The 22963-nt window shown below is 43.1% G+C and overlaps 2 protein-coding genes across 7 annotated transcripts in view; one reads left to right on the top strand and one right to left on the bottom strand.

The window, feature by feature from the left end:
- LOC114845087 (NACHT, LRR and PYD domains-containing protein 3-like) overlaps positions 1-22963 on the top strand; it is a 182779-nt gene that overhangs the window by 67915 nt on the left and 91901 nt on the right. The window contains exons 2-12 of one of the 4 annotated variants that reach the window (XM_055507034.1): positions 7923-8034; positions 8136-8285; positions 8474-8552; positions 8708-8933; positions 9159-11004; positions 11539-11712; positions 12533-12706; positions 13477-13653; positions 14175-14348; positions 15604-15777; positions 17150-17323. In XM_055507034.1, the coding sequence (XP_055363009.1) occupies positions 7946-8034; positions 8136-8285; positions 8474-8552; positions 8708-8933; positions 9159-11004; positions 11539-11712; positions 12533-12706; positions 13477-13653; positions 14175-14348; positions 15604-15777; positions 17150-17323 (3437 nt within the window). In that variant the 5' untranslated portion in view covers positions 7923-7945. Of the gene's footprint in view, positions 1-6458; positions 8035-8135; positions 8286-8473; positions 8553-8707; positions 8934-9158; positions 11005-11538; positions 11713-12532; positions 12707-13476; positions 13654-14174; positions 14349-15603; positions 15778-17149; positions 17324-22963 lie in introns of those variants that run through there. The other 3 variants (XM_055507035.1, XM_055507036.1, XM_055507037.1) reach the window with 3 other exon arrangements.
- Positions 1-22963, bottom strand: part of LOC114845095 (OX-2 membrane glycoprotein-like) — a 123424-nt gene that overhangs the window by 689 nt on the left and 99772 nt on the right. For 2 of the 3 annotated variants that reach the window (XM_055507039.1, XM_055507038.1), the window contains exons 2-5: positions 1011-1346; positions 555-863; positions 445-477; positions 188-362 (exon numbers count right to left, since the gene is read on the bottom strand). In XM_055507039.1, coding sequence (XP_055363014.1) covers positions 188-362; positions 445-477; positions 555-863; positions 1011-1346 — 853 coding nt within the window. The remainder of the gene's footprint in view (positions 1-187; positions 363-444; positions 478-554; positions 864-1010; positions 1347-22963) is intronic. The other variant, XM_055507040.1, reaches the window with a different exon arrangement.

Raw genomic sequence — 22963 nt, forward strand, 5'->3', positions numbered from 1 at the left:
TTACTCCAGTTATTTAAATATTTCAAGATTTTTTGGCAGATAAACACTGACATTGAGTTTGCAGCTTCATGTACATGTGTGCTATTAACATCACAGCATGTGATGGAAAGTGTAAAATGCAACAATGATGTAAAAATCTGTTTTTATTTGAGCAGAAGAAAAACAGTAGAGAACAACATATACGTACATGGTGTCTTCGTTTTTAGTGTCTTCAGTAGTAGATTGAAGGTTTTTCTTAGTGACAGGTGAAAAAACATGATGAAAAGAAGAATAGAAGAAGAACCTCTTGAATCGTAAACACAGGACAATGAAGAAACTCAAACCAATCAAACCAACAACCACTATCAAAATCCATCTCCTTCCTATAAAAATAGGGCAAAAGAAAAATATAAATAAAAAGAAGGTGTAAACAGTAAATACAACAAAAACATTTTAGTAACTTACTCTTGTTGCTGTTTTCATCTTCTTCATCAAACCCTGAATATAGAAACTGAAGCATCAGACTGATAAAGAATCTAAAAGTGCATGAATCAGTGTTTGGACATGTTTCTCACCATCAGCAGACTTTGGTTTAACCTCAGTAATATTCATAAACACCTCTTTCTGAGGACCAGAGGGGACTCTCACTGCACATCCAACCTGTGTGCCGTCGCCATGGAGACCAGACAGCACAGCTGTCTTGGTGACAGTGAGTGTGTTGTTGGCGTTGGTGACAGTGACGGTGCTGTAGTGGGAGAAGTAGAGGTGCTGCTGTGTGACAGTCAGTGTTACTGTGGGAGCAGGTCGAGCTGTGACTGAGCAGGAAACAAGGGACTCTTCAGAAGAGTTGGATCCTCTGACATGAAGAATGGGCTCATGAAGCTCTGAGGACACACACATCACAGAGGAGGAAGGTCACACACACACACACACACACACACACACACACACACACACACACACACACACACACACACACACACACACACATCACAGAATGAAAGTAAAATCATGTTTTCTCAGGTTCTCACCACAGACTTGGAGGCAGGTTCTTCCTTTAAACGCTCCTTCAGGGTAGGTGATAAACAGACACAGGTAACAACCTTCATCCTGCTCTGTCACACTGCTGATAACCATGGAGCTGTTCTGTAGTTCAGTGACTTTAAATTTGACTTTATTTTTAAAATCAGGATCCACTCTTTGGCCAAACTTATTGTAAGTTGCCACATTCTTGTCAACATCAGGTAAAATCTTCTGCCATGTGACTTGAAGAACGTCTTTAGATTCAGTGAGCAAACAGCTGAAATGAGCCTCTTCTCCTAGAGCTCCCATCACAGTCTGATGAGTCTGAACCTGAGACCTCACACCTGTGGAGGAAGCGAGACAAAGGAAATTAGGACTTGTTGAAATGTTACAGATTAATATACAGTAGTGTATAGCAGGAGTGTGTCAGAGAAGAAACCATAGTCATGACCTGCCTGAAAGAATTTAAAACACTTCACTAAACATAAACACTAAACATTCTATTTACTAAATACCTTTAAACAGATTTAGACATGTCAAAGAGCATAACACTAATAATCTTGTTTGCATTGACATGTTTCAAGTGGTTCAACAATGTCACGGCCCTTGACGTATCGAACCCACATGCACAGCGCCAGACACAAAGTAAGTAAGGTAAGTAATAGATCTTTTAATGAGCAAATTGGAATCCGGAATACGAGCAGAGGTCGAGGCACAACGGTGGACAACGTCAGCATACAGGATCAGGCAAAAACAGAGGTCAAAAACAGGCAAAGCTCAGCTGAGGAACAAGAGACAGCGGCGAAGGAGAGACAGGAACTGGCAAGGATCGGTAACAAGGCACTAGACAAGGTAACAAGTTTATAAATAACATAAGATTAAGATTACCAAAATGTTGATGAATTGTTTGAATTGATGTTGAAATAACAATTTACTAAATATGTAAATAATAAAGGCACATACTAGACGTCCTTAAAAGTCAGGAAACAACATCAAAAGTTGTTGTGGTGGCCTGTTTCCTTTAAAAGCGCAAGTAGGAACATTTACTACTGGAGATAAGCAATAAATTCAAGTTATTTCATCTGCCATTCCGGGTTTGTCTTTGTTTAAAGATCCAGCAGGAAGTTTGGCACATGTTTTAGATTTGACAAACTACAGGATATAATAAAAACAATAACAACGGCGGAATAAATAACTTTAAACCAAACTAGGCATGTTAAATTGACGTGTCTCTCACTTTTTGGAAAGACTCCAAACATAAAAAACACAAAGAAATAGAGGCTCAGGCTTTTTTTGTTGTTGTTCTGTCCAGCAGTTTAACAAGCAGCATATCTTACGCTGAGTGCCATATTGTGATGGACAGCTACAGATGGATCTTTGATGATACTGCAAATGTTATCGCATGGTAAATTGTTTTGTCACATTTACAATATAAATGTATTGGACTTAGATCTGTGGTTCTGACTACTTCACACTTTTTGGTAAGGATGGAGCTTCCACAGGGTTCATCTGATTGTGCCGGAAAAATGAACCATACTTGCGGGGCTTTGAAACCACATAGAACAGTGACATCTGGTGGTGCACTGCAAGTATGTCATCTACTTCAACCAGCCTCCTTGTACTTGCTGTACTTCAATATGTACAAAATAAAAAGCGTAAAAAAAAAATTTGTGATCATTTTGTGATAGAGTGAGAAGTGCTTACAAGTGTTACATTGTGAATAATAAGTATAAAGCGAGAAAATCCTCTAACGGGGCACAGAGGAAGCTGGTGTGCACAAGAAGTTCATTGGCAGCTAATAAAGGTGCGGGTGTAACCCTTTTATAACCCAGTACTTTAGTGGGTCATCTGTTTGTGGAATGTGAGGTTCCTTTAAGTACCTAGAAAGTAATTATTAGGCCGTTGTCATTCAGCAGCAGAGCGTGAGCATAAATGGTGACGGAGATCGTTATCTTTACTTTACCTCTGAACCTCCACTGTAGCACTGGCAGTTGTGCTGGTCGCCTGCTGCTGAGCCCCCACATCCCTGTCCAGCAGGGCCCACAGACCGCCATCCTCCACTGGTTCAGAAGGCGAATGACTGTGGATGTGCCTGTGCTGGTTCCACCTGCATTGTTGCAGCACACTCCTTGGTCAGTCTATCTATGGCAGCTTGGGCTGCAAAACCCCAGCTCTTTATATTTAGGATCCAGTAGGGTTGCCTTTGAAAGGGCAGTGACCTTCTCCAGCATTGCAAATTTTCACAAAGGTTATTTCTCAAATTTGTGGCCAGTTTCTCACCCAGTGGGTGTGTGATATGGCCACATCTGCTTAAGATATAATGTTTTAACATTTTAACACCTGTCACATTGTGACAGGTCTGCACCAGAATCTAGAAGCCCTGTCTCATCTAGTGTCCAGATCACATCAGTAGCACCACCTTCCTCATCCCCCTCTTTCTCCATCTTCCTCAGCCTCTTCTCTCTGTGTGTGACTTTTAAATTCCCACACTCTTGAAACTAACCCCTCCAGATGTGTCCCTCCTCTCCCCCAGACACTTCAACAATGGTGAAAGAACCTTCAGGCAGTGGTGCATCGCCTGGTAATCCTCTGAGGTGAACGGGGTGAGGTCTGTATTGAGGGTGGCCAGAGCTGCACCCAGTGGCTCTCTCTCCTTAAACAGCCTTTTCAACATGGTGAATGTACTGTTCCATCTTGTTTCCACCTAAGATAAGATGACAAGCAAGGTTGATGGAGAGAAAAAAAATATCACAATTACAGTAGCTATTGTTGTGGAAATCTTCTCATCAAGAAATCAACTGGAGATCATCAGGGTGATAAACCATCTCAAAGTTTACTCTCATGTCGACACAGAGTAGATCACAATTACAGTAGATTTAAGATGTAAGGCAAATCTTACTATGTACAAAGTATCCACTGAAGGACTGAAGACACAAGACCTGTATTTATACCCTGTTACAAACCCCCACATGAGCTGTTGACTATTCTTTTATATACATGAGTGCAGTAAACCCCCCTTTACTTCCTTTAACAATGTTCCCATGGTCACCACAGTGAACCCTCCACCATTTGATAACCAAAAGCTTGATGACCCCCCAGGAACAACCATCAGCCAGAGGCACAGCATGTGATGACAAACACAAAATTTCCCACACAATAACAAAAGAAAATAATATCCACACAGTAATCACCTGTGTTAATTTGTGCTCTGGCCTGGCCAGTTGTCGCTGCATCTCCTCCAGCTTCTCCTTGGCTGTGGTGCTGGACTTAAAACGCCAGACTATCCTGCGTCCCCTACTCTGGATGTCCTCCAGTTCAGAGGTTTGGGCAAGAGACCTCTTCACCACTATATTCAGCACATGTGCAAAACACATTATGTGCCCAAGATGAGTACTGGCACATGCAATCATGTTGGCAGCACAGTCTCTAACCAGGCCTGTCACCTGTCGGAAAAATTACAACATGTTCACAAGTCTGGTATAACAGTTAGTATTGACCATATCGCAGGATAATCTTGTCTTTTATTGGTTTCTCACCTTCCCTTTAACTCCCCACTCTTGCATGAGTAGATGCATGGCCTCAGCCAAGTGAGCTGCAGTGTGGGTGTGGGGAAACAGAGTGAGAAACATGAACCGTAGCAAAACACAAAGCTGCAGATACGCAATGTACCTCCTTAGTGATAAAATGGCAGGTGACAGCCAAATAGGCATCCATGTTAATGAACGTTCACATGTCCATTAACAAGCAGAGGACTCCATGTGTCACAGTGAAGTGACAGGTTGGATGAAGTAAGACATGAGAAAGTCTGAGAGCAGCTTCTACTGAAAACTCTAAGAATGACAGGTCTGCACCAGAATCTAGAAGCCGTGTCCCATCTAGTGTCCAAATCACATCAGTAGCACCACCTTCGTCATCCCCCTCTTCCTCCATCTTCATCAGCCTCTTCTCTCTGTGTGTGACTTTTAAATTCCCACACTCTTGAAACTAACCCTTCCAGATGTGTCCCTCCTCTCCCCCAGACACTTCCTAAACCAACCCATATAAAGTGAATAAAGTGTGGAGTCATGCCAACACACCACTTGGCCTGTGGCAGAAACCACCTTAGGAATCAAAGCAGCATTAATTGTTGTGTGCTTCCCTTTGAGTTCGTATGTCTACAGCTTGACTCTGGCCTGAATCTGGACCATCTGCTCAGCCCACATCCGTCCTTTATGTCCTATGAGAATCCTGAGCCTCCTGAATCCTGTGCTTGAACAGCAGAAGTCTGACAGAGAGGAATCTGCACATAATGAAGCTCTGTGACACGTGGACATATGATTAACTTCATAAATACACCGTTGCATCCATTGTTCTGGTGTCAAAGTAATATTCTGTTCTTCAAGGCAGTTTCAGATTGAACGTTCCCTTTCAATAGCCTGAAGCCTCCTGCCTGCATCTAGAAAACAGAGAGCAAGGAGACGGAGATAAAACCATTAAGCTGCTGTCTACAGAAAGAGAATGGTGCTCACATGCTGTGAGGTTGGAGACAGAACAAACAGGTCTTACTGTATATTACAGTAAGTCTCTGTTGATTGTTCTGCTCTGAGTGGTGGTGATAGTGAGTTTATATGAATCACCATAGGAATACATTTTACATGAAATGGCTCATCATGTACCTGTCTGATGTTTATATAGTCACTGAAACATGTGACATAAGTCTGTAATAAAAACAATAAACAAAACATTTCAAAGGCAAAAAAGAGGAGTTCAACATCAGTTTGCAGCAAATACAGCAACTAACACCTAAAGCTACAATCTTGGGTCTTGTTGGGTCTGTATGTAAGAAATCAGGACCAGCCAATGTGAGCTGGTTCCGATCAGTGTGGATCCAATCTGCTCAGAACCTGTGAACGAGCCTTTGCTCTGCTCCTCCACCTCCTGGCTCAGTTATCAGGTGATGTCAGTGACTTCACTTCCTGTCTCAGTCTGTTCATTGTTACTGAGCTGCTCTAACATCAGTCTGCTTCTCACTGATGACGCCCTGATCCAGAGTCCAGTCCTGCCTCACTCGACTCAACCAGCTGCCTTTAAACAACAAACCCAGTTTGAACCCAGTTCCACCTCAGCCGGTCTCTGACTCCACACACATCTATCACATTGATGCAACATTCAGTGTTATTCACACTGTGAACTGGGTTTTCACAGCTTGTCCTGCTTCCTAAAGGTTTCTACAAACAGTGGTTCTGTTTCCTTCATGCTCAGTTCTCCACTGACAGTAAAACACTGTTTAACCCATAACTTCACCACCAGACACTACAATCACTAACATTTATCTTCAACAATGAAATCCCAGCTTTCACTCAGTCATGCAACATGATGTCTTTTTATTGTGAAAATCTGCCCCTGTTTCCTGCTTCCGGTCCAGGTAACAGTTCACCTGTGTCAGGTGTCAGAGTCGTCTTCTTCTGCTCTGGAAAACAACTGTAAGTTTGCCTTGTTTGATTCTTTCCCTTCATCTGTAGGATCTTTAGTTTGTGTCTCCTGGTTTAGATGGTTTGTAGAAGTTGTTTGTGTTATATCAACGACATGTTTTTGACATGTGTATTATATTTATTTATTTATATTATATTTATATTTATATGTGTATTATATTTATTCATTAAACACATAATAGAAAAAATAGTTTTTTCCTTATTCTATGCAGTTATTATATGATTTATGACTTGTGTTCTGCAATTAATATCTTATGTTTTGTCTTACCTTTGTTTCATGTATTTGACATTTCACCTAAATTGTTCACTGGTTGTCTCTGCCTGATAGACTCTGGACTCTAGCTCCCAAACCCAAGGCCGGGGAGTTGTGTCTCTCTGTCTGTTGGGACTTAGTGCTCCTTCCTCTAGACGTTAGCAATGCAGGTGTGAGAATGTAAAATCTCCACACACAGCGACAGGGAGGAGATGGTGCATCAGTCTGATTGGGCTACACAGACATTCCACCGTAGTCGAACAGAGAGGTTAAAAGGAAGAAGCAACTTGAGGATCGTGGGCTCTTTGCATCACACCTTCGTGGTGTGTGCACTGATCTCCCCAGCAGGTTTTTGGTTTGTTGATGTGCACAATCAACATCCATGTTTTTGATTTGCTTTCACGATTATTTTTATTTTATTTTTTTTTTATTATAGATCACACAAACGACAACTCTCTCATCTGCTTGTTTATGGGAAATTTTCACCACAACATATTAGTTATATTTTCTTGTCTTCATGACACTGACAGCAATAAAATCCTGTCAGACATTAACTGACTTTTATGTGTAGAAAATAAACATCATCAGTAGATCTAAATTAAAATCTCAAACATTCAAATTTTGAAATCAGTAAGAATATTCCATTCTTTTTTCAGTCTCATTGAGTTTCTTCTTTTTCCTGTTTATCTATCTTCTCATTATGAATCTATAGATGTGTGTATGTGACACGGTTGTTGGACTCTGACCAGGGTTTCAGAGTCTGGGCTGACAACCTGATTTCAGATCAGATAAAACCTAATTGCTGTACAAAGTTTATCTCTTTGTTACATATTAATCAGCTCATACAACTTTAATCCAACAACTTTAATAAATTTACCAAGTCCTCTGTCTTATTTACTTTTCCCCCATAACTCATATGGAGTTAACTTCAATAATTAACTCTTCCAGTCGTCCACTTGTCTTTTTGACCCAATCCCAACCAGATCAACCAGTCTTTACATATAGGTTATGTATCACAGGCTTTTAAGGTGGCTGTCGTCAAAACTTTATTGAAAAAAACTACTCTGGACCCTGGAGAACTAGCCAACTGTAGGGAAATTCAAATTTACCCTTTATTTCTAAGATTCTTGAAAAAATTGTGGCTCAATAATTATCTGACAACCTGAAAATGATTTGTGTTTTTTCTCCACATGAAGGTAGAAAGTGTGAATCCAGCAGCATGAATCAGTGTGAGGACAGAGAGGAGGTAGCCCCTCCCTCTAAAACCAGTCTGTGTGGGGACCATGAGAACCAGAACAAAGCTCAGAGGTGATGATTCTGTCTCCAAGTCACAGACACATCACTGATTTACTGTTACTGCTCATTTAGGACTCAATGTGTGAGAGTCACTGTAGGTGTTTTTCTCTCAGGTCCCATCAAAGACGAGGATCTGCTGAACCTGAACCTGGACCTGGACCTGAACCTGGATCTGGACCTGAACCCAGCTGTGTGTCCTTCAAGAGCGACCAGTCAAATGATCTTGTTATTAATTTCAAACACCAACCTGTATCAGAGTCACAGTGAGTTGTTGTCACTTTGAATCATTCTGTTTGGTTTGGTGTTTTGGTGAGACTGAAGCCACTGACTGACAGTAAACCTTCACCACTACAGGGAGTCTCTGACTCACTGCTCACATCCAACATCACTTCATGGACCTTTACCTTGTGTGTGTCTCTGTGTGGACTCATTCTTCATGGTTCCTCCACAGAGTGGACCAGCAGAGCTCAGAGGTTCCCAGTGCTCAGTCTGTACAGCAGCACCAAACACAGCTGGACTCCATATTTATGGTCTGTACATGTACAACTACTACTGTTCATCTGTTGTGTTCAATCATCTCCATGCTGCACTTTTAGACCAGTGGATGTCAATGTGTCCAACATGGATCTGATGTTTGGCTCCATGGTTTTATTGGATCAGGTCATTCATATAGTTTCTGTTTCAGCTGCTGGAGGAAAACATTGTCACGTTTGTGAAGAAGGAGCTGAAGAAGATCAAGAAGGTTCTGAGTCCAGATTACCCAGAATGCTTAGAGAGTCAGAGGAACGATGAGGAGGAGTTGGATGCTGAGGATGAAGAGCAGAAGAAGAGCAGCAGAGACGCGTTTCTGAAGATCACAGTGAACTTCCTGAGGAGGATGAAGCAGGAGGAGCTGGTTGACTGTCTGCAGAGTAAGAGGATTTATCTCAACATTTAACATCACAGACAGTCACACATTTACTGTGTGTTTACATGTGGAATAGAATTATTAATCACATACAGCAAAGTTCTTCTCTTCACTAGTTTTAGTGTTTCAGTCTCTTTCATAATTTTCGGTAACACAAAGACTTGAATTAATGAACCAGACATTTTCTGACACCTCACACTTTGTCTTCTTTGTGTTTTGTTGGACCTAGATCTGATGGTTCCGGTACCAGAGCCACGGCCCATCACATATTACCAGCAGATGCTTCAATCAAACCTCCAAGACCAGTTTCTGTGTGTGAAACCAGGCTGGTCAGAAGTTGACCAACGTCTGGATGACATCTACACAGAGCTGTACATCACAGCTGGGCCGGATTCACACATCAACACACAGCATGAGGTCCAACAGCTTGAGACGACACAGCAGAAGCAAAGATCAGCAGAGGAGCCAGTGAAGCCCAGTGACCTGTTCAAACATCCCCCTGGTAAATACAGACGCATCAGAACAGTGTTGACCAATGGAATCGCTGGGATTGGAAAAACAGTCCTTATGACCAAGTTTGTGTTGGACTGGACCCAACAAAGGTCCAATCAAGACGTGCATCTGATTTTCCCCTTCACCTTCCGTCGTCTGAATCCACTGAAGGGACAGAAGTTTAGTTTGTCAGAGCTCATTCATGAATGTATCCCAGAAACTGAGTCCATCAGCCTGGAGGCTCTGAATTACATCTTTACACATCTACAGTCATCAGGAAACAGCAACTTTGACAAGAGCAGCTTCAAACTTCTGTTTGTGTTTGATGGACTGGACGAGAGTCGCCTCCGACTGGACTGTAGCACCAGTGAGAAGGAGACGGGTCAACGTGACGTCACAGAGTCCACCTCAGTGGATGAGCTGCTGGCAAACCTCATCAGAGGAAAACTACTACGCTCTGCTCGCATCTGGATCACCACACGACCTGCAGCAGCCAATCAGATTCATGGAGACTTTGTTGAGGTGGTGACGGAGGTCAGAGGGTTCACTGACCCACAGAAGGAGGAATTCTTCAGGAAGAGATTCACAGATGAGGAGCAGAGCAACACAATCATGTCCCACATCAAGACGGCACGAAGCCTCCACATCATGTGCCACATCCCAGTCTTCTGCTGGATCACTGCTACGGTTCTGGAGGATCTGCTGGAAACCAGAGAGGGAGGAGAGCTGCCCAAGACCCTGACGGAGATGTACGCAGAGTTCCTGGGGTTTCAGATGGATCGGACTAAAGACAAGTACGGACCAGAACAGAGCAGCAACTACATCAAGTCATTGGCTAAACTGGCTTTTAAGCAGCTGCTAAAGGGAAACTTGATCTTCTATGAGGAAGATCTGAAAGAGAGCGGCATCGATGTCAGAGGAGCCTCAGTGTGTTCAGGAGTGTTCACAGAGATCTTTAAACAGGAGCGAGGGAGGAAAACCAAGGACAAGATGTTCAGCTTTGTTCATCTGAGCGTTCAGGAGTTTCTGGCTGCTGTTCACATGATGCTCTGTTACACCAACGGGAAGATGGAGGAACTGGAGGAGTTTCTGAGGAAAGACTGTGATGATGATGATTCATCTCTGGATGTTGTCCTGAGTAGAACCATGTTTAAATCCCTCCTCAGTCCAAGTGGCCACCTGGACCTGTTTGTTCGCTTCCTTCATGGCCTCTGTCTGAAGTCCAACCAGAGAATCTTAAGAGGTTTGCTCGGTCACACAGAGAACAGTCCGGAAACCATCCAGAGAATCATCAAGAACGTGAAGGAGATGAACAGTGATAGAATCTGTCCAGACAGAAGCATCAACATCTTCCACTGTCTGATGGAGATGAACGACCACTCAGTCCATCAGCAGATCCAAGAGTTCCTGAAGTCAGAGAACAGATCAGAGAAGGAACTCTCCTTGATCCAGTGCTCAGCTCTGGCCTACATGCTGCAGATGTCAGAGGAGGTTCTGGAAGAGTTGGACCTGAAGAAGTACAACACATCAAAGGAGGGACAACGGAGACTGATTCCAGCTGTGAGGAACTGCAGAAAGTTTAAGTAAGTCCAACGTTAATGTGATCATTAATAATCTACAGCAACATGAAGCTGAAGCCTCAGTGTTGAAGAGAAACACTGCACACAGAATGTAAAAGTTCAGAGGGAAAACATTCAATACTGGTTCCTAGAAAACATCTTCGTTGAGGATCAGATCAAAGCAGCTGTAAAGTTAGTGAACATCAGTTTCTTCTGTCTTTCTTTGCTCGATGGAGCTTTAAGTCAAATCCAACAGAGAAACTTCAGCTCCGAAGAGTTTCTGCTAAAAGCTTTTGACAATTGACATGTGATCACAGCTGATGGTCGTTTCTTTCAGTGGATGAAGCGTCTGCAACATGTTTCTATGATCTGTCTTTGGTTCTGGTTCTGTCTAGACACACTTTAGTTCTAATCTCTGGGATCTGGTGGAACCAACAGAGCCTTACACTTTGTGATGGATGAAACCAACTGAGCTACAGCTGCTTCAGCATCAACTTTCAGTCAGTTTGTGTCACAGACACTTCACATTTATAGTCTTTATATTTTCTGTCATCACAGACTTTCTGACTGTGGACTCACAGAGACTCACTGTGAAGTTGTGGCCTCAGCTCTGAAGTCCAACCCGTCACATCTGACACATCTGGACCTGAGTGGAAACAACCTGCAGGACTCATCAGTGAAGGTTCTGTGTGCTGGACTGGAGAGTCCTCACTGTCGACTGGAGACTCTGAGGTCAGTGTTTTTCCTGGTTCATGTCTCAGCAGCAGTTTTTCAGCTCATCACTTTAAACGTCTCTACTTGAATTTAGAATGAAAAGAGACTCGCGTCAGAAACCTGCAGGAAAGATTGACAGTTTGTTGTGACTCTATAAAGTCTATGAAGCTCTATGAAGAATGAACAGATGTTTGTCAGACTTTAAATGTGACTCAGCAACAGAGACTCAGAGTAAATCATGTCTCCACATGTTTGAAGGATCTTTAGTGGCGTCTGATTCGTCTCCATCAACAGCCGACACTTCAACCTGTGTGTGATGCTTCCTGTCAGACAATGATGTCACTTTGTAGAGACACAAGCAGGAAACAGGAGCATGAATATGAGGCTGCAGACATGTTGCTACAGAAGGTTCTAGGTTCCATGTAGAACCAGAGGGGAGAACATCCATCTGACTGGGATCAGTTCTAAAGATGATTCACTTCATCAATAATGGTCAGTTTGGAGTTTGATCCAAACATTAGTCTGAACATTTTCCATCAGACGACACTGAATAGTTCAGATTTAGAGAGAAGACGATGAATGAAAGGAACCAGATGAAGTCTTTGATCCAACACGTCTGGTTTTCTACTGGTTCCAGCAGCAGCTTGTGATCAGTGCTAACATCAACAGGTGTATGAATGTTGTGCTGACATGTGGATGATGTGTAGATGCTGAGATCATGACAACACAACAACACAAACTCAAAGTCACTCTGCTCATTTTAGACTAAACCTCAGTGATCAGGACAAATCTGACTCATTATTAATGCTTTGATCCACATCTTTGATTCTTTATTCAGATTGAGGAGCTGCAGTTTGTCAGAGATCAGCTGTGATTCTCTGGTCTCAGCTCTGAAGTCCAACCCGTCACATCTGACACAACTGGACCTGAGTAACAACAACCTGCAGGATTCAGGAGTGAAGCATCTGTGTGGTTTTCTGGAGAGTCGTCACTGTCGACTGGAGACTCTGAGGTCAGACTCCATGTTTTAGTTCTGTGTGAGTTTAATGTGATATGAACTATAGCAGGTTTATCATGAGGTCAAATCACCTTCAGGACTGATCACATTCAACTGTTCAATGACTGAAAGGAACGAAGTATAAAATCAGTAAGTGTTGACGATGGTTTAAAAGAGAAAATGTGATTTAAATGTTTGTTGATGTTTGACTGTGACTCTTACCAGTGACTGAGACTAAATGAAGACACTTGTATAAAGCAGCTACAGAGAATCTTACGGTGCAAATAGAAGCAGGAGAGAATCAGCAGCAGCTTCAGAACAGGACACACAGAACTAAATAGTTGAGTGAAGCTCATTAATGATCATCAAACACCACAGACAGTGGATGATGTTTGATTGGAGGACGAGCAGAGAAGAGGAAATGAATCCTAGCAGCATCACAGAACCACCATCACCTGCAGCAGGAAGCACAGCTGTTCCAGAGGAGTGAAGGTCAAAGGTCACTGACAGCTTGGATCCTATGGAGACACTTTGGTCCTAAAGCATGTGTGGAGTCAGTGTCTCTGTTCTCTGTGGTGACGAAGCCTGAAGTTCACTGGTGTTTCTCAGTTTAGACAGGAACATTTCAGTCAGGATCATGTTGTTGGTTCTGTCTCCATCAAGATGACATGGAACAAACCGATGAATCACAATAAAGAGAAAAAAGATGTTGAAAAACATGAGACACTGAATGGTTTCAACTAAATCTTTGTTTTCTACTGTGTCATCTTTGTTTCTTTATTCAGATTGATTGACTGCAGTTTGTCAGAGATCAGTTGTGATTCTGTGGCCTCAGCTCTGAAGTCCAACCCGTCACATCTGACACAACTGGACCTGAGTCAGAACTACAATGTGCAGGATTTAGGAGTGAAGCGTCTGTGTGTTTTTCTGGAGAGTCGTCACTGTCAACTGGAGACTCTGAGGTCAGAATCCATGTTTTAGTTCTGTGGGAGTTTATGTGATGTGAACGTTGTGCTGAGACATGAGGCTGATGTTTTACTGATCCACAATGAGGGTCTTTATGGTAAAGTCTGTTTTCTTCTGTGTTTTTGTCCATTCACTGTTTAGTTGTAGTTTGTTTCCATCAGTTTGACTCCATTAAATGTTTCCTCCCAAACTTAGCCAGTTTCATAGGGATCTTTAGTAGAAGCTCAGATAAATATATGAGTACATGAGTGAGTCCAGATGGAGCCAGTGGTGGAGCTGCAGGGTTGAAGAGGTGAAGTCACAACTTCTGAGCTGAAGCAGCAGCGTGTTGTCATTAATGTTAAAGAGTCTTTGTTACTGTTTTAACCTGCATCCTGTTGGTTTCTGATGTTTGGACCTTCTAGGTTCTAAACTTCTACTTTCTGAAGCGTCTTCAACTCCAAACACACAATGAGACACTGAATGGTTTCAACTGACTCTTTGTTTTCTACTGTTTCATCTTTGATTCTTTTTTCAGATTGAGTCTCTGCTGTTTGTCAGAGATCAGCTGTGATTCTCTGGTCTCAGCTCTGAAGTCCAACCCGTCACATCTGAAACAACTGGACCTGAGTAACAACGACCTGCAGGATTCAGGAGTGAAGCATCTGTGTGGTTTTCTGGAGAGTCGTCACTGTCGACTGGAGACCTTGAGGTCAGTTTACTGACTGTTACTGTTCTAGGTTCTAGGTTCTGACTGTGGTTCTGCTTCAGGGAACCAGCAGGTTTCGATCCTGAGAGTTAATGGTTTGGTTTTTGTTCACTTACTGTATAGTTTGATCACTTTGGTTCCACTGAAAGAACACTAAACATTAAAACACAAACAACAATATAAAACAATATTCTTTAAATGTTGAACCCAAATAGTTTCTTAGGGATAAAAATCCCAAAGTTCTTCCATAACAGACTAATGAAACAACCAGAACTGGTCCAAGTCCAAAAGTCCAGTTGTGGTTTTCACAGTTGTTCCTCTGCATCTATGCATCCATCATCCCAACAACTGGTCCGGTTTGGGTCTGTATGGTTCTGGAGCTGATCCCAGCTGTCACTCAGCAAGAGGCAGGGTCCAGTCTGAACCGGTCACCAGTCCATCACAGGTCCAACACACAGAGACAGACAATCAGACCTATGGAAGCTCAGAGTCAGCAGCTAAGCAGCAGAACTTCAGGTCTTTGGACAGTGAGAGGAAGCTGCAGAACCAGAACAGAACCCACACAGACACAGGGAGAACATGAGAAGCCCACACAGAAAGGCTCCTGCTGAACCCAGGTCCTTCCAGCTGTGAACACCACACAGTCAGTTCACATCAACACAAAGTCCAGTTCATCAGAACCCAACCACTGCACAGAAACACACGGTGGCACCAAACAGGAGCCAGTCAGTGAGTGTGTGTTTGTTCCCAGTGGTACCAGGCAGGTCCATCCTGGTTGGAAACTCATTCATCACATTCTTCTTCTGTAATTTCACTTCATTTCAGTGAGTTGTCATCAAAGTGTTTGTTGACTGAGATGAACCCTTCACAAGTTTCACACTTGCATTTCTCACTGATGTTTCTGAAGCAGCTGCAGAGAATCCAGTCCAGTGTTCATTAATTTCAATTCATCACTTTATCACAAGAATCAGAGAGAATAATTGCAATGAACATTTGGCTTCAATCAAGTTTCATTCCATCAGCTTCTCTACTGATTCCAGATGTGACTGAGGTCAACAGCAGCTTGTGAATCGGTGCTGACATCAACAGGTGTATGAATGTTGTGCTGACATGTGGATGATGTGTAGAAGCTGAGATCATGACGACACAACAACACAAGCACAAAGTCACTCTGCTCATTTTATACTGAACATCAGTGATCAGGACAAATCTGACTCATTATTAATGCTTTGATCCACATCTTTGATTCTTTATTCAGATTAAAGAACTGCAGTTTGTCAGAGATCAGCTGTGATTCTCTGGTCTCAGCTCTGAAGTCCAACCCGTCACATCTGAAACAACTGGACCTGAGCTACAACAAGCTGCAGGATTCAGGAGTGAAGCATCTGTGTGGTTTTCTGGAGAGTCGTCACTGTCGACTGGAGACTTTGAGGTCAGACTTCATGTTTTAGTTTTGTGTGAGTTAATGTGATGTGAACTGTAGCAGGTTTATCATGAGGTCAAATCACCTTCAGGACTGATATTGTTGACACATTCAACTGTTCGATGACTGAAAGGAACAAAGTAAAAAAGTCAGTAAATGTTGACGATGGACGGGAAAATGTAAATTAAATATTTCATGATGTTTGACTGTGACTTTTAGAACTGACTGAGACTAAATGAAGACACTGTCACGGCGCTCTAGGTAACGGACCCACATGCACGGCGGAGACAAGGCTCGGTGACGAAAAGGTTCAATTGTACCCGTAGTCAGGCAGGCAAGGGTCGATACACAAAGGCAGCGGTTACAGTACAGGCAGGGATCAGACAGACTGTCTGAGACAGTCAGTGGTCAGGAGGCAGGCTCAGGTCAGACTTACAGCAAGGCAGGATCAAAGGGTGAGGCAGGATGCAAGGTCAGGCAAAGCAGGGTCAGTCACGGAACAAGCTACGAAATGCAAATGCTGGAATGCTGGCTAGTACACACAGACAACCTGGCAGGGGACTATGGCAAGAGACAGTGATTAAAAACAGGTGAGTAATACTAACAGGACACAGGTGAGTTAACTAAAACCGGAAGTAAAACTAGAACTGCTGATGTAGATGCTGGAACAGGAAGTGGTGACAAAATAAAACCGGAAATGAGTTATGGCAGTGGCTAAATGACCTGAGCTGTGACAGACACTTGTTTAAAGCAGGAGAGAATCAGCACCAGCTTCAGAACAAGACACACAGAAGGTCACTGACAGCTTGGATCCTATGGAGACACTTTGGTCCTAAAGCATGTGTGGAGTCAGTGTCTCTGTTCTCTGTGGTGACGAAGCCTGAAGTTCACTGGTGTTTATCAGTTTAGACAGGAACATTTCAGTCAGGATCATGTTGTTGGTTCTGTCTCCATCAAGACGACATGGAACAAATAAATCACAATAAAGACACAAAGATGTTGTTGAACAATCTGAGAGAAAATCAGGACGACACAATGAGACACTGAATGGTTACAACTGACTCCTTGTTTTCTACTGGACCTGGCAAAAAAGCTTTTATGATTCTGATTCTAACATTTGTCTTCAATCAAGTTTCAGTCCATCAGCTTCTCTACTGATTCCAGATGTGACTGAGGTCAGCAGCAGCTTGTGAATGAGTGCTGACATCAACAGGTGTATGAATGTTGTGCTGACATGTGGATGATGTGTAGATGCTGAGATCAAGACAACACAACAACACAAACTCAAAGTCACTCTGCTCATTTTAGACTAACCTCAGTGATCAGGACAAATCTGACTCATTATTAATGCTTTGATCCACATCTTTGATTCTTTATTCAGATTGAGTCGCTGCAGTTTGTCAGAGATCAGCTGTGATTCTCTGGTCTCAGCTCTGAAGTCCAACCCGTCACATCTGACACAACTGGACCTGAGTGGAAAAAAGCTGCAGGATTCAGGAGTGAAGCATCTGTGTGGTTTTCTGGAGAGTCGTCACTGTCGACTGGAAACTCTGAGGTCAGACTCCATGTTTTAGTTCTGTGTAAGTTTATGTGATGTGAACGTTGTGCTGACACATGGGGCTGATGCTCTACTGATCCACACTGAGGTCTTTTTCTTTGGTGGTATCATCTATTCCCTCTTTAGTTTTAGTTTGTTGTTTTATTATTTTATTTCATCACTAAGAATAAACACAAAACTAGGTTTAATGAGTCAGAAAATCTATGATCAGTAGCTGATGCTCGAACACTTTTCCAAGACTCCATATTGTTGGTTCTGACCCAAATATTCAAACCCAAGATGCCGTAATCGGAAGTTGCTTGTTTGACTCTTTCCACCAGTTTGACTCCATTAAATGTTTCCTCAGTATGAAATGTTTCTGTGTTGATTTTGTTCCATCAATAGAACATTTTCTGTTTGTTTCTATAAATGTGTCACTTGTCCAGAACCTGAGTCGGACTCATGAGGATCTTTAGTAGAAGCTCAGATAAGTGTGTTAGTACAACACGAGTGAGTTCAGATGGAGCCAGTGGTGGAGCTGCAGAGTTAAGGACGAAGATAAAGTCACAACGTCTGAGCTGAAGCAGCAGCGTGTTGTCATTAATGTTAATGAGTTTTTGTTACTGTTTAACCTGCATTCTGTTGGTTTTGATATTTGGAACTTTTAGGTTCTAAAATTTTACTTTTTGAAGCGTCTTCAGCTCCAAACACAAGATGAGACAATAAATTGCTTTAATTGATTTATTGTTTCCTACTCTTTCATCTCTGATTCTTAATACTTTGATCCACCTTTTTGATTCTTTTTTCAGATTGATTGACTGCAGTTTGTCAAAGATAAGCTGTGATTCTCTGGTCTCAGCTCTGAAGTCCAACCCGTCACATCTGACACAACTGGACCTGAGAAGAAACAACCTGCAGAATTCATCAGTGAAGGCTCTTCTTGACCTGGTGCAGAGTCCAGACTATGGACTGCAGACTCTGAGGTCAGTAGAGGTTGGAGTCAGTCTGTGCTGCTTTCAGCAGTATTGGACTAAACTCAGTTAGTGTCACAGCAGAGATCCAGTGTTTCCTGTAAAGCTCCAGTCACTTATCAAAGTGTCGTAGCATCAACACTAACTACTGATCAGGTTCATGTGTGTCACAGCTCTGAGATGAGTCTGGCTGATAGAACCATGGTTCCATGTAGTAACCATGTGGTGCTGGTCCAGAGCAGAACCTCTGCTGAAGTCCAGTCATCACATCTGTGTCTGTGTCCTTCTGTCATTAGTTTGCTCCAAAGCTTCTCATGTTTCTGTGTCAGCTGATGTTTCAAAGCAGAGAAGATGTTGGTCACCACACAGCGACTCTGTCTGTGATGGACCAACAGGAAGTCGTCTCTAAAGCCATGACTCAGCAGTTTGTTTCACTGTGGACTGGAGGGAAATGTGCAGAGTCAGCAGACTTGATGCTTCAGTCCAATACATTAAGATGAGCTAAAAGGAAGCTGCTCCACTTTTGCTGTGAACACGACTGAAGTCCTGCTGCTCTTTGTCCTGGATGTGACAGATGATGAAGGGAGTCACTCACTGATTTGCTCTCTGCTCTCATTCTCTGCAGCTGGAGATGATCCAGATGTAGAAGCAGCATCAGTGTGTGTGTGGAGGTTCTGACTGGTCCATGTTACTGGGAGCAGAGCTTCATCCACAACTGACTGACAGAGGAACCAGAACCAGTGGAGACAACTCTCAGTGTGAACTGATCTGAGACCAGCAGCTCTGTGTCCAGTCCACCAGGATCATGTGGGAAATGAAGTGTGTGGTGCAGTAGTTAGACATCGGGGACAGTGTTGACTGTAGTTCTTCTTCAGGCTCCTCTAGAGGTCAGTGACTAAGGACTTACTACCAGCTGGAGCTTTGTTGTTTTCTAACAATCCTGGGCTCAAAAAGCTGCAAAGGTCACTATATGGCGCTCTTAAGAGGAGCCCTAAAATCCCACAGAGGTTCTTTTTTTTTTCTGTCCAGCAGTTTAACAAGCAGCATATCTTACCCTGAATGCCATGTTGTGATGGACAGCTTTGCTTTAACAAGGGGCGTATATATAAAATATATAAACTCTTCTTGATTTATGGTTTATTTAATGGTTTATTTAGCTAATCCCAAATATGTGTGATGTTGCTGTGTTGGTGGACAGGTCAAGTTTCTGCTTTAGTGTGTGTATGCGGGAGGGGGGGGGGGGGGGGTGGGGGGGGGGGGGGGGGGGTAAGGGGTGCAACCAGCTGCTGAAACCAAGCAAATCTGTTAAGTAAACAATCGGAGCAAAATAAATAAGCATGCTTGTGCTCATCACGCTTAGCTTGTGTTGGTAGCTCCTGACAGATATGTGCTGCTGCTGGAGGTGCAAGGCTTTGATTTGATTTGATTTGATTTGATTTGATTTGATTTGATTTGATTTGATTTGATTTGATTTGATTCGATTCGATTCGATTCGATTTGATTCGATTCGATTCGATTCGATTCGATTCGATTCGATTCGATTCGATTCGATTCGATTAAAATTGGTTTGATTTGATTTGATTTAAGAACTTGAAGCTGGATAACAGACTTTTAGATGGACTTAAGATGGGCTCATGGTGGTGAGGTCCAAATTGCTAGATATTGATGAGCTGGTGGTTTCCTTTCTGAAAAATGGTAGTTTATATCTGTGATAAGGAGATAGAGAAACTGGGCGTAAGGGGAGTTGTGCTGTGAGCTGTGTCCTCCATCAAAAGGAGGATGTTGTCTGGTACAGATGTGGCTGATGACACAAAATTCCCTAAGATAAATTAATGAAAGTGTGCAGTCGCTCCCGCATTCGACCAAATTCATGACGGTCATGGGACCTGAGGACTTCATAGTGATACATAACAACCAGCAAAAAGTGGCAGAATGTGTTCGCAGCCAGGCCACATAGTCAGAGACTGTCCTGGCTTTACTTGTTTCAAGTTTAACGAGCAAGGACACTATGTGAGGTAATATGGGCTGACTGACGGTAAGCGTATCGCGTCACTTCCGGTTACTGAGGTTTGCTGCCGCTGTGTGTGTACAGCGTTACTCTCCGCTCCTTTCTAAATATTATCGTTTTATATCTGATAGCGACTGCTAAAAGTTGCAAAACAAGCTTTTAACACTCAAGCATCTTTTCCTTTCATTAAACGTCCTGCTAATTTACACTGTTATCTAAGTGTTTTCTCTGCTAGCGTAGCTCCTAGCTTACTTTCCTGCTATGGCTTCCCCCTTTTCCTCTCCCTCTCGCTCTGTTCGGTGCTCGGTGTGTCTTATGTTTAGCTTATCCTCTGCCTTCTTTAGTGATGGTAATGGTATCTGTAATAAGTGTATGTTAGTTGCAGGGTTGGAGGCGAGGTTGTTAGACTTAGAGTCTCGGCTTCGCACTTTAGAAAACAGGCCAGCTAGCCAGGTCCCTTTAGCCGGTGCGGAGCCTCCTAGCTCAGCTGCTACCAGTCCCCCGGCAGGTCCCAGGCAGCTGGGAAACGACTGGGTTACGGCTCGTAAGAAACGTAGCTTTAGGCAGGCGCCCACGGTTCACCACCAACCGCTTCACGTTTCAAACAGATTTTCCCCACTCAGCGACACACCCGCTGAGAAACCCACTCTGATCATTGGTGACTCCATAGTCCGAAACGTTAAGTTAGAGAATCCAGCGGTCATAGTTAGGTGTTTGCCTGGGGCCAGAGCGGGCGACATTGAGTCTTATCTTAAGCTCCTGTCTAAGCATCCTCTCTCAGAGCGATGCAGAGAAACTGATCCATGCATTTGTTACCTCTAGGCTGGACTACTGTAACTCCTTACTCATAGGATGTCCTAACAGCTCCTTAAAAAGCCTACAGCTTATTCAAAATGCTGCAGCCAGAGTTCTGACAGGACTTAGAAAGAGAGATCACATTTCTCCTACATTAGCTTCTCTGCACTGGCTGCCTGTAAAATGTAGGATAGAATTTAAAATTCTCCTACTCACATACAAAGTACTCAATGATAAAGCTCCTTCTTATCTTAGTGACCTCATAGTTCCTTATGCTCCCAGCGGAACACTTCGTTCTCAGAGCGCAGGGCTACTTGTGGTTCCTAGACTGTTTAAATGTAGAACAGGGGGCAGAGCTTTTAGCTACCTAGCTCCTCTCCTCTGGAACCAGCTCCCTGTTCAGGTTCGAGAAGCTGACACACTCTCCACCTTTAAGATTAGGCTTAAAACCTTCCTTTTTGATAAAGCTTATAGTTAGAGATGGTTCAGGTCACTGGCAATTATTGTTAGTCACAGGAACCATCTCTTAGTTAAGCTGCAATAGACATAGACAGGTATCATTGGACTCAAAGTTTGGTGTCTGTGATGGGCAGCTGCGGATCCAACCATCCTGCCTGCATCCAGTCCCTGGTCCTACCATCCTGCCTGTGCTCTGTTGTTGCTTGTTGTTGCTTGTTGTTGTTGCTGTGCTTTTCTATTTCTCTATCATCTCACCCCAACCGGTCGAGGCAGATGGCCGCCCACATCCAGTCTGGTTCTGCTGGAGGTTTCTTCCTCGTTAGAGAGGGAGTTTTTCCTCTCCACTGTTGCTGTCAAATTAAATGCTTGCTGTATGTGGGATTTGTTGGGTTTAGTTGTGTGAGGTTTTAAACCTTACTTTGTAAAGTGCCTTGAAATAACTTTGTTGTGATTTGGCGCTATATAAATAAAATTGAATTGAATTGAATTGAATGTGGGCTGAGGAGGAAGCACTGCACAGATCTTCAGAACAGACAAATGTGGGAGCGTTAATAGGTTGTACAGGCAGGAAGTGGAGACGGGTCTGAAGCGTGTGAAGAGTTGTGCTGCAGCACATCTTTGTTCATCCAGTGAGCAGAATTAGAGGTACAGTATGTGGACCTGAGACTGGGCAGGAGGAAAATCATGTGACATTGAGTCCATGGACCTGGTTGTGGAGGTCAGAACCAAGGAGGGGGAACAGATGTGTAGTAGGGTAGTACCAGTATATGAGAGTATAAGAGAGGCAGTCATTGAGGGGGAAGAGAGAGTGAGTCTGCCTCAGAGCAGACCTCACCTGAACTGTATGTAGACATGGACATGGTGGTGGAGGTGAGGAGCAAAACAAAGGGAAACACTTTGTACTCTGCCTTGTGTTTATATTATTAATTAAAACTATTTGAATGTATGACTTTTGTCTCTGGGTCGTGCATTTGGGTTCCCCCAGTCTTATTTGTAGGCTTTTGCAGCCTGTTTCCCTGCTTCTAGTGAACACTTGAGTCTCCATTCGTGTCATCACTTTTCCTTTTAGTCGTCAGGAAGATTGACCACTACTTTAACATGTGACTGTGGTCACATAGTTTGTTGTGTAATGTGTGATGACAACACGTTGAACAGGTGAGACGGGTTCTGGGGAAGCAGCTGTTGTTTAGAATCTAACAAGCAATCGACCCAACAGTTTAATGACTCAGGACAAACAAGTACAGTAACAAGTCACAAAGAACGTTGGTGACCTGCTTTATTACATTTAGACTGAGCCATATTAAAAAGCTTTTTATAGCAGCATCGTTTGTTTGTTATTAATCAGGTTCTATGTTGTCAGTTGGAATCTGATGGTTTGACTCCAGCTCAGACTAAACCTCATCAACATGAACGGCTGAGCTCAGA

This window comes from Betta splendens, chromosome 2, assembly GCF_900634795.4.
Source record: "Betta splendens chromosome 2, fBetSpl5.4, whole genome shotgun sequence".
Taxonomy (NCBI): domain Eukaryota; kingdom Metazoa; phylum Chordata; class Actinopteri; order Anabantiformes; family Osphronemidae; genus Betta; species Betta splendens.